This window comes from Brachycentrus maculatus, unplaced genomic scaffold (genome assembly GCF_059751285.1).
Source record: "Brachycentrus maculatus isolate JH-2025_06_01 unplaced genomic scaffold, ASM5975128v1 h1tg000522l, whole genome shotgun sequence".
NCBI classification, from domain to species: Eukaryota; Metazoa; Arthropoda; class Insecta; order Trichoptera; family Brachycentridae; genus Brachycentrus; species Brachycentrus maculatus.
In genome coordinates, this window is record NW_028281268.1 from 362395 (window position 1) to 374495 (window position 12101).

General features: G+C 33.9%; 1 protein-coding gene across 1 annotated transcript; it reads right to left on the reverse strand.

The window, feature by feature from the left end:
* Nucleotides 1–442: 442 nt before the first annotated feature.
* Nucleotides 443–11223, reverse strand: LOC148301754 (DNA repair protein XRCC1-like). The gene is made up of 8 exons (XM_088272768.1): nt 11042–11223; nt 10564–10758; nt 9292–9459; nt 7726–7909; nt 5893–6384; nt 4080–4263; nt 2532–2797; nt 443–1313 (listed from the first exon to the last, which is right to left on the reverse strand). The coding sequence occupies exons 1-8, from the start codon at nt 11090–11092 to the stop codon at nt 586–588; spliced, it is 2268 nt and encodes a 755-aa protein (XP_088128894.1). The 5' UTR covers nt 11093–11223; the 3' UTR covers nt 443–585.
* Between the last annotated feature and the right edge of the window lie 878 nt (nt 11224–12101).

The following is a 12101-nucleotide window of genomic DNA, read 5'->3' on the forward strand; positions in this document are numbered from 1 at the left end:
CACTCACATATTTATTAACAACCAACTAGTTTCAGCAACAACCTGTTGCCCTCTTTTATTTCTGAAAATATTTTTCAAAATAATATAAAATATGAAATATATATAAAATATTAAATATGAAATATAATATAAAATATATGTAAGGCTGAACGAGGAATAATCGAAAAGATTAGGAAGAGTTCTTTACGGTGGTATGGACATGTGGAGCGAATGGATAACGAGAATGACTAAGAAAATATATGTGGCAAATGTGAGAGGGAAAACAGAATGAGGACGACCGAAAAAGACTAGGCACGATCAGATCAATCAGAACCTAAAATCTGGCAGTGTCAAAAGTCTGCGTAATCGGAGGGCATGTATGACAAGATGTATGGATGTGAAGGAGGCGAGGAGTGTATGTCAGGACAGAAGAGTGTGGCGTTCCATCCTCTCTGCCTACCCCTGCGGAGAAACGGCGTGATGGTAGTGGTAGTAGTAGTAGTATATAAAATATAAAATATGAAATAACTTTATTTCTCAAAATAATATAAAATAATGTATATTTCTTCAAGAAATAAATGAGATATGAGAGATGAGAGAAACGCTTCATGCAATTCTGTACTTCTCAAATGAATATAACTCTCTTGTATCGTTGCATTTCCAAACCCATTCCGGTCGCATGAATTGGCACTTCTTGGCCTTCCCGTCTCTCAAGTCATCTGCCCATTTGTCTGTGGTGACTGCTACATCTATCTCTTTATTCGGCCACGCATCCAAGATTTCACCTTTGTAAGCCAGCACATATCTTTTAACTTCGTCGACATCGTATTTGGCTCTTGACAGATTAGGATCGATGAAGAATTTGATTCCAGAAAACATATCGGGGAGGGAATCTTTTATCGTCAAATCGTCAAAAGGTTCTCCGTTATTATGGTCTTTGATTTCATCAGTTATAAACTTCTTTTTCGTATCATTGATATTGGTTTCATCATTTTTTTGTTTGTTAACGGTAGGAGAAACAGGTTTGATTTCTTTTTCAGTATTTTTTACATTTTTCTCTGGTGCCTGGTTTTTGAATTGTTCAATCAATGTTTCATCTATATCCGTAGAGGAATCAGAGCTGTAATATACATTTTTAGATGCCTTAAGATCTTTTATTGTCTCTTTCTGTGTTGTATCTACTTTAGTTTGAGTTTTAACTTTTGTAGATTCATTTTCTTGAATATTTTTTGTTTGTTTTCCCTTTTCTTCATTTGTTTTCTTCAATTCCTGTTTCTTTTGTTCTTCTAGGACTCGTTCAATCTCATCTTCCGTGTCCATTTCTTCATCTGAAACTGTAGTTATTCAATGAAAAACTTGTTTAAATTTTAAATAAAGCATACTTCATAAACTGAAATAATGGGTTTTGTACATATATACATAATGAGAAAAATGTAGCTCTAGCTTTTGTAATGCAATGAGGAGGATGCAATTAAACCTGAAAAATGTTGAAAAAGTGTCGCAAAATCTTCTTTCAGTAATAGTTTAAAACCTGCCCATTGGCTTCTTGGTGACTGAGTTCTTGCAAACTAAACTGTATTCTAATGAGTGAATTTCTTTTGCCTTAAAATCTTTTTTTCTTCTCTTTAGTAACTTTTTTTGACACAATATCATGGATTAACCGAAAATCAACTGATAATTGAGTAAATAAATATAGTTTAAGTAATCATCAGCCATGTGATGTGGAAAAATAAATAGAAACGTTATTAAAATTAAAATTGTGATATCGGAACAAAAACATTGAAAACTCGATGGCCCCTACTTAAGGTACTCTATCTGCAAATCTTTTACTTTTCAGGAGAGAGCTTACAAGATTTTTTCAACATATTTTTTATATTCAATTAACGGTTTTATCTGAAATTCTAAACTTGAATTAAACATTAAAAACAGGATAAAATAATGTATTAAATCATTTTAAAACTTTATATTTTGTCAAAATTAAGTACTTAGCGTTTTAGGAGTTCAGTTCATTTCGAAAATTCGATGTAGATAGCGTCTTACACGCCTGAAGAAAACTAGGAGTAATTTATTTAACATATTTTCTTGTTTATTTATATTTGTAGATAACGGTGTAGTTAGAGCACTTTATGTAGGGCACGTCGAAATGTGAACTACAGCTTCAAAAAGCTTTAATGAAAACCACCACAGATGTCAGTACTAGTCTTATTATTTTTTTTAATTAATTTGACAGAGCCTGAATAATGAACATTGATAAAACGTCTAGTTAAATTAGTCAATAAATTCATAATTTAATAATTTTGAGACATAATAAATTTGGACGGTAAAGATCACCCACATTCTTCGAACAAATCAACAACAACAAAAGAAAAAAGATTGATTTGTCAGTTTCTTTGTGGTAATATCCATTTTAAAATTAAGTTTTATTTGGTAAATACCACTATTTCAATAAATATATTGTGACATGTGTTCGATGCATTCAGTGTTTGAAAAACAATTTTACGAAATAGCGGTATTTACCAAGTAAAACAAGGTATAAAAATATTACGACATACTTCGACTGGTACTAGCTGTAGTGCTTGGTGTTTGATACATCTTTTGGTTATTCCTCGAATCTCCTCTACTTCTTGGACTATCTTGGGGTTTTGGGAGTGCGTCTTTGGGTCGGGCAACTCTCTGCTGAGGGTCTACTGCATACCACTTCCACGGAAGACAAGCCTGCTCCGTCTTGCAGTCTTCAATCCACTGGCCGCTGACTATCCCGGCTTGAACTCCTAATTTCTTTACTTGGTCATGTTTCGGAGTGTTGGCAAATGCGCATCTAGAGCGGAAATGAAAATATAAACGAGTTACTTAGAAGATTTAATTCTAAAGTAATTTACGTATATAGGGAGCCGTACTTAATAATGTACATTAATAACTCAATGTTTGGGTTTTTTTTCACAAAAATAGAACTAAAAATTTCATTTTACTTTTAACTTAAATAGTTTACATTATTTAAAAGTTGTCCAATTCAAAACACCAATGATTTTTTTAATTTTTTAAAAAAACTCTATACCGTAGAACTCAACATTCGTTTTTTTTTTCACAAAAATAGAACTAAAAATATCAGGTTATTTTACTTTTAACTTAAAGAGTTTCCATAATTTAAAAGTTGTCCAATTCAAAAAAACAAAACAACAATAATTTTTGTGTTTTTTTAAAAACTTTTTTTACTTGAACTTTGATGTGTTACTTGAGCCCAGTACAAAAAAAAAATTAAATCTGTATTTGGTCTGCAATAATGAACACATCGACATGATTCCTTGTTTCCCTGACAGGTGACACTTACTGTCACGAAACTTTGATCGATACGACAGTCTAATTTATTTTTGTACTGGGCTCAAGTAACACATCAAAGTTCAAGTAGCCCCGTTCTACGGGACATGTTTTTCACTTCAAATTGGGCATTTTACAAACCAAATTTATAATTTTTTTAATTTATATTTAGTTTTTTATTAAATTAAAAATTAAAAAAGCAATAAATTAAATATATTGAGAATAAAGACTGTATTTTTGGCGCCATAGCGGCGAAACTAAGTAGTACGGCAAACCATGCATGATAACTTAGCACTCGATTACTAAGGGTTAGTCAGGGTTCTTTACTCAGGATTTCCACTAGTAGCAATTCATCGTCAGTTACAGCCTGAACTACAGAATACAGGCCTAATTTGGAAGAACCTGCTAACCGCTAGAACATTCTAGAGGCAGTTTCTGAATTCCATATGCTCCACATGCATGTTTGCTAATTTTATACAAGTATTAACTTTATCTTCTTCTTCTTCTAACCCTTATCCACACCCAATGGTGCATAGGGCACTGCATCGTAGCGACGCAGTAACATCTTGATCATTAATTGCATGAAGGAAAGGTGATCAGCCCTGCGCTTCTTGTACCAGTCCAGGGTGATATTAAATAAATATGAGAGTGAAAATCAGCCATATTTATTTTGACCCCCCTGGGAATCGGACCCGGGACCTCCAGCACGGCAACCAAACGCGCTGACCACTGCGCTACGGAGGTGGACAGGGAGTAGCTTTTTAGAATAGCAAAAAAACACTTACACGAGGTGGGTACAGTTGGGTCCCCAATCCGGACTGTACCTAGCACCTAGAGATATGGCAGTATCTCTGAGGGTGCTCCGTTTGGGGTTGACATAGCCACTAAGAACAAACACGACACCCTTCAAGCACATGGGACCTCGTGGGATAGCTACCATTTCGTTATCCGTCGATCGTTGCTTTTTAACTGAAATATATGAAACATACAATAATTTAAACACGGTTATTATCGAAACAGCTGAAAATACTTTATTTCAAAAAGTAAATTTTGCCAAAATGAGAAATGAAATGATTGATGTTTTAGGAATTTTATAAATTAAAAAGTCTTTGACGTGTCTTATTCTTCTTCTGACACTTCCCTCACTACTTTCAAGAACGTCATAAATCAAAAATCGTCAATTTTCAGTTGTGCATGTTTTCGGAATGCCCAGAAAATGTACTATATCCCAGCAAAAGAGACATATTTTTAACTTAATATTTACCCGCTACAGGGCAGAAAGTGTTGTTTTTGCATTTTGAAGAAAAGGTATTGTTTAATTATTTTTTAAGGAAGACGGAAGAAAACTTATTTGAAGGCATGATTAAGTATTTCAAATACTAGAAAGTGGTCAGGTCAAAAGTCCAAAAACCCGGAGATATGTATGAAAGAGATACATGAATTCCCGGTTAATTGGACTTTTGACCTGACCACTTTCTAGTATTTGAAATACTTAATGATGATTTCTAATAAGTTTTCTTCTGTCTTCCTCTACTCCTATTTTCAACAACATTGGCCTCAAATTAGTTTTACTGATTTTCCTTTGTCATTTGATTCACATGCAAAAACCATATCGACATATCATTATTTTTTTTTTTTAAAGTTTATTACCAAAATTGTATTTACCAAAATACTTCAATTTCATACTATTTCTGTGAGACTAAAGGTGGAGACTAACCGGAGCATTTAGTCGTGACGTAACACGTTACGATGCGAGCATTCAGGCAGTCAGTACAGCATGCCGAGCGCTCCATCCATAGTTTCAGATGCTCGCCGCGAGCGATGTTACGACATTTTGCTACGACGAAATGCTCCGGTCAGTCTCCACCTCAGGCGGCTCATTATTAGAAATAGGTATCAAATTGTGGTAGAGGGTTCAAACCGACTCAAGAGTCTGCGACACTAACCACGAGATCACAACCCTACACATTCTTAATTTTATTGATAATGCTTATCTCAGCCTTGTATTATTTTCTTATATAACCATTCAAACATCTATCATACATTATTTTACCACACATTCATCTGAGAGTTCGCATTTTGAGTGCATTCAGTCTTTTTCATTAGGGTTAGAACCATTAAATTGAATTAAATTCTAATAAACAGACCCAAAAGCAAATTTTATTATGCTTCAGCTAAAAGCTAATTTGGCAAAATGATGCTATTAAACTAACTAACTAACCATCACGCCGCTTCACCGCAGGGGTAGGCAGAGAGAATAGAACGCCACACCACTCTGTCCTTGCAAACATTCTTCACCTCATCCACGTTCATGCATCTCCTCATACATACCCACCGATTGTTTCGACTCCTAACCTGACCACTTTCAAGTATTTGGCATACTTGATCGTGCCAAGTTTTTCTCGGTTTTCCTTTACTCCTTTTTCCAATTACATTCGCCTCATAAATTTGTTTTATCGTTCTTTCCTCACTCATTCGTTCTACATGTCCAAACCATCTCAACACACCTTTCTTAATTTTATCGATAACGCTTGCCTCAGCTTGATGCTATTCGAGAGAGTATTTAAAAATTAAAATATTTGAAAACAATAAAATTACCAGAACTATTTCCTCTTCCGTCTGGAGATCTATGCCGCTTTTTGTCGCTTCTATCAATATCAATCTTCGAAGACCTTGAAATGTCTCTGCTCCCCTGGCTATGCTGGACCTTTAAAGAGCTTTCATCTTTCTTATTATCAGTCTCAGTATCGAAAAGATTATGCTTTTTCGGACACGCTTTGATATCTTGGCCCATATCTTCATCATCTGAATCTGATTTGAATTTTTTCACACTATTTCTTTTAGTTTCAAGTTCTTTTGCCTTTTCTTCTCTGTCTCGTTTCATGATCCTGTCTATTTTGTCATTCCTTTCATTGTCTTCGTCTTCATAAAATAACTCGTCCCTGCGACGCGACAATGCGCTATCGTCGTCAGATTTTGGATCGTTCATTTTGTTAGTTTTTTGGGGTCTGGAGGCTTTTACCAACAAGTTTGTGTTCTTTTTGTCAGAATTCAAGTTGAGCGGGGAACTGGCTTGACGTATCTGGGCATCTAAAAATGAAATTATCTATCAATTTAAGAATTCAGGGCATAAACAAGAAATCTTCTTTTTTTCATTTTTAGATTCGTTGTCTCTGATTACAAACAGTTGTAAAATATCCCTAAAAAGTAGGTATAAAACATATGAACAATATTCATATTATTTATTATACCAGATTATTCAGCCCGGATGAGATGTCAATATTATATCGACAGCCCCTACATAAAGTACTATCTGCAAATCTGTTACTTTACAGGAGAGAGCTCAGAAGATTTTTTTAACGTATTTTAATTTTATTCATAACAGTTTTATCTGAAATTCGTAACTAGTATATACATTCAAAAACACGATAAAACAATGTATTAAATCGTTTTAAAACTTTATGCCTTGTCAAAATTAAGTAGTTAGCGTTTTAGGAGTTCAGTTCTTTTCGAAAGTTCGATGTAGATAGCGTCTTATACGCCTGAAAACTAGGCGTAACTTATTTTATACATTTTTTTTGTTTGTTTATATTTGTAGATAACGGTCAGTTGAAAACGTACACCAAATATCTCAAAATTGACCAAAATGTAGTTAGAGTACTTTTACGTAGGGCACGTCGATATGTGCCTCAACTTGATATGAAATATATGAACGAAACGATATGTTCAATGATGGGCAGACTGGTGAACGTTACACAAGTGTATGAAGTGATTGCTTAAGCCAGCCAAATGCCAGGTCATAAGCCCTGGGATGCTCAGATTTCCATCGTTTTTATATAAAGAAGAACGATAGATGTTTCATATCAAGTTGAGACATATATAATATAAAACATATCATTGCATTGTGATTTTGGATTGTATTCTTCTCACCTTCATCCACACCCAATGGCATATAGGGCACTGCATCAAATTGATGCAATGTTAAGTTGATTGTTAACTAAACAGAGGCAAGGTGATCAGTTGTACGCTTTAAGTCCAGTCCACGGTAATATTAAATAAATATTGAATTAATAATTACCTGCCTGGGAATCGAACCCGGTACCTACAGCACGGTGGCAGGTATGACCATTACATTATGGAATTGGACAAAAGTTGACATTATTTTTTGGACTGAATAGGGGACTAGAGGGACTAATTCATTTAAATCAATATTCTAGATTATTAAATATTTCTATTACTTTTATGTTAGGGACTGACCGGAGCAATTTCGTCGTAACGTAACACGTTACGATGCGAGCATTCAGATAGTCAGTACAGCGAGCCGAGCGCTCCATCCATAGTTTTGGATGCTCGCCATAAGCGATGTTACGATGTTGCTTTGCGATAAAATGCTCCGGTCAGTCCCCACCATTAGACATAAAAATTTCAAACCTGCAGAAAGGGTTCCCTTTTGTTTAAATCTCGCAAATAACTCTCCGGGTTTAGCGTCCTCTTCATCAGAAGATAAATCCTTCAGTTTAAACCTTCCCAACATTTGTGATGATGTTTGCGAATCGCTGGACACATTTGGAGTTTGGGCATCACTGTTATACAATTCAATGAAGGAAAGCCCAAACTGCAAATTCAAACAATATTTATGAAAACATGTACAACTATGTGGTTAAAGGGATCATGTGAATTAATGGGGCAAGTAAAAAAGGCTGCAGTCATCTCAGAATGCCTGAAAAATTCTATATGGAAAAACCCTGAAATGAAGATCGACAGCAAAATTTAAATATTATATATAAAACTTTTGTGCGACATATCATGACATATGGAATTGAATGCAAAGCGTAATAGAAAAAAAAAACATGGTAAGAGTGTCAGAAATAAAAACTCTAAGGAGCATATTTGGCTATCCCAGATAAAGACACCCGGGTCCCGGGTTCGATTCCCAGAGGGGGGTCTAATAAATATAAATGATTTTTTCACAATAATATTTATTTAATATTACCCTGGACTGGTACCTGAAGCGGAGGGCTGATCACCTTTCCTTCGTGTGTTAACGATCAAGATAACACTGCGTTTGTATGATGCAGTGCCCTATGCACCATTCGGGTGCGGATAAGGGTTCAAATGATAAAGACACCTGTGACAGATGTTTATAAAAACACGCACATATTCAAATGCAACGCTCATTCAATTTTTTTTAGCAATCAGTAATAACTTGTGGAGATTTGAGAATTTGAATGAACTATTATTTACAAAGACAGTTGATTTTGAAATTCTTCGTATCGCATATTATGAAATTAATATGAAATTTGCAGTATCTCATTTAACTTCAAATCGAAATTGAAATAAAAGAAAAAAAAAACTATTCATTCAGTAGCATATTAACATATTGTTATCGCGCGGTTTTTTCATCAACCCGTCCCCTAATTAGTATACTAATTAGGGTCGTATACTAATCACAACTAACCTAATCAAAAGTAATTACAAACCCTATTCCGATCTGCACAATGTTTTTTGGCAACTCATGCTCTACCAAAAGTAAGCAAATAGAAAGCTTATAAGCATCTCCCGCTCTCTACTAACAGTATGTAAAAGACGCTTTTAAGCGTTTCCCGCAAACAATGTGTTAAATAAACATGGAGAACCATATCAAATATTTACACACAAGTATAGTACGCGGTCTAAGTAACGAAACTGCGAGTGTTTTTGGCTAGAATTTTCACTCATGAATTACATGAAATTATAATAACTTTAAACATAAAGAGTAAATCCACTCACGAGTAGGCATAGGCTATGAAACTTAAAATGTTGAAGCCTAAGTAGGGTCTTGATAAGCGGTGTTGCATAAGCCGTAGCTAGATTTAAGAGTCACTTAGATGTTAGGTAATTAAAAAAAAAATTACCATGAAACTTTCACCTTTTGTAACTAAGACCAGAGATAAAATTTAAAATATCAACAAAATCCACAGATAAAATTTGAATTAAGAAAAATTATTCTACATTTACCTGTACATGTTTGTTAAAAGGTTGAGTGCACACAACTCTAATTCTATCCCATTTCTTAGCCTGTATAGCTGGTACCATCTGATCTTTACTAAATGTCCTGACCCGTAATATATTCTCAGAGTTCCGGGAGTCCGCTGGGTTCATAAAAGAACTGGCACATATTAGAACCTGGAAGAGAATGTCATTAGAGTATAATCCGAGGCTTTTTTCCACGCAACACGGTGGAATGGAAATTCCAGCACCTTTTTTCACAGATACATATTTTTCAATTTTCAAAATCAATTAGACGAAACAATTTTTGTGCTAACGTAATTACAATCTGTATTTATATAATTCGTTAAAATGACAAAATATGGTATTGTAATGAATATGTAAATGATATTTGATTATGTTTTTGTGAGTTCCCGGGCCTTTTCTGGGAGTTTAAAAGTGAGTTCCGGGACCTTTTTTATTTAAAAAAAGCCCTGGTATATATAATCTATTGTCGCCTCCGTGGTGTAATGGTAAGCAAGCTTGGCTACCGTTCTGGAGGTCCCGGGTTCAAATCCGAGGGGGGGTCAAATAAATAAATAAGATTTTTTCACTCTAGTATTTATTTAATATTACCCTGGACTGGTCTGTGTGCCGGCCAACGTCGAGTCGTAATCGGATCTAGCTGACTAATTGAACTAAACACTAATCCCTTTCACTGCCTACACTGGGGAACTTCTAGAAAATTTGGTGACGGACTTACAGCCTTGTATTATTTAGATTGGCAGTGACAGGTATATTGAAAGCTTTTAAATGTAAATTCATAGTAAAATCGGGATACAATTTTATGTTGTTTCACATTTTCAATAAATTTCGCAACTTAGTTCAAAAAAAAAATTGCTTAGCAAGAGCAGATCTGTCAGGAAGCCTAGATGCTTCTGTATCAGATCTGGGCATGCGGTGGGACAGCTTTCAATATACCCTGGACTGGTACCTGAAGCGGAGGACTGATCACCTTTCCTTCATGTGACGTCACTTCACGACGAGTGCCCGATGACAATATTATAAATGGAATTTTATTTGTCTTTTTAATTGTTTATTTATATCTAAATAAACAATACAATGTTCGTATTATCAGAAAAAAGTTTTTTGATTTAAATGAAACATATTTTTATATAAAACGGAATTCTATATAACGCTACTGGCTCGGTATTAGTCCTTTATAATATAAAGTTTATATCAATGTTTTACTGTTATACGAAACAAATGTATATTTTAAAAGCAAATTGAGATTATAAATACCTCAAAAGATCCAGAAGCTTCCGAGCGTCCAACTAACACTTCGATAAGTGCAGAATGGTATGTTCCAATTGATACAGAAGTTATTTGTGTTGAGTTTTCCAATTGCAACACTACAGAGTTAGAAGAATCGCCTTTTTGTCCAATCCAACGCATGTGAGAAATGTCATTCGATAACAAATTACTAGCAGGGTAATTCTACAATAAATAAAAAATACGTCTAGTAAGGTAACAGCAAATAATAATAACAATTTTGGATAGTTAGTACAGCGCAACTTTCGTAAAACACTACCTCAAGTCAAACGAAATCAAATCTTACTTGTCTTATCACGTAACCGAAAAAAAAAATGAAGATATAAGTCTCACAATTTGTGACAAAGATTGTGAACAATATACGATAAGGAAATATGAAAATATATTGTCATAACATTGCGAGAAGGGTTATAAAACTGTCAAAAAGTAAAAAATATTATATAATTACTGGATCCTCGCTGCTGAAGCTCACGACACTAGTCACCTTAACTTTAGGCATGTTAAAATAAATATTCAAAACGTTTCAAAGTATATTTCAAGTGAAAAAAGGCAAAAGTGGCTTTTTCCACTACAGACACATTTCAAAATTTTGTAAACACGATGTCATAGACAATAAACATGCGAGCACAGAAATTATAGAAGAATATAAGGGGACCTATTGCAGTGCGTCCAGATAAAATTGAGCATTCTAATGGGTAGGTACCTGCTCTGCAAACGCGACTGTCTCCCTTTCAATGTTTAGGAAAGAGAACAAATTTTCTGCAGTTAAAAAAATTAAACCGCTATTAGCTATATCTTTTTGAAAATGTCAAAGATACATTTTGAAGAAATATAGAAAATAAATATTTTGGATATCATGACTCTCTCTTACACTGAGTATAATTCCAATTTAGTTAACAAAGGCCAGAAAGATTATCGTTTTAAGATGATGGTTGGAAAATTATAATATGTAGTCATATTTTTTATAACAAAATAAACTCACCATATTTTTTAAATTGAATATTACATAATGTTTATTCAAAAGGTACCTTAGGAAATATGTAAATTATATAAAATTAAAACATAAAAAAAATCCTTAAATTTCTCTCATGATTCGAATAACATTTTTGTTAATGCTACGACTAGCGGTGAGTAGCACAATTAATTTAAGGATGGCAAAAGTTGCAAACTTTTATCCTGCTACTCGTCAATATTGTTTTAATACAGATTAAAATTTGTAATTTATGAACTCGTCAATGTTCACGAACAATAATATCAATGAAGGAAATTGAAAATACATATTATAAGTCATTTGGAGAAATTAAGCTAAGTAAAACACATATATATATTTTTTTTATATACATTTTCAACATTTTTACATATTTAGAACATTTTTTTTGCAGATACACACCAAGCCACCTTGTGTGTCTTGTCGGTGATTCATCTGTTAATTAAAATTGACGTGTTTATAAATAATTTATTTCAAATAAAAATGACGCATGTCGATTGAAAGCTTTACAATATTTTGA

Excerpts from the sequence above, each read along its gene's own strand:
- LOC148301754 (XM_088272768.1), bottom strand. The coding sequence starts at position 11,092 with ATGCCTAAAGTTAAGGTGACTAGTGTCGTGAGCTTCAGCAGCGAGGAT. Across the intron at positions 9,460-10,563 it reads AAGCTTCTGGATCTTTTGAG|GTTCTAATATGTGCCAGTTC; the intron begins GTATTTATAATC and ends ATTCTCTTCCAG. Across the intron at positions 2,798-4,079 it reads CCCAACTGTACCCACCTCGT|ATGCGCATTTGCCAACACTC; the intron begins GTAAGTGTTTTT and ends TTTCCGCTCTAG.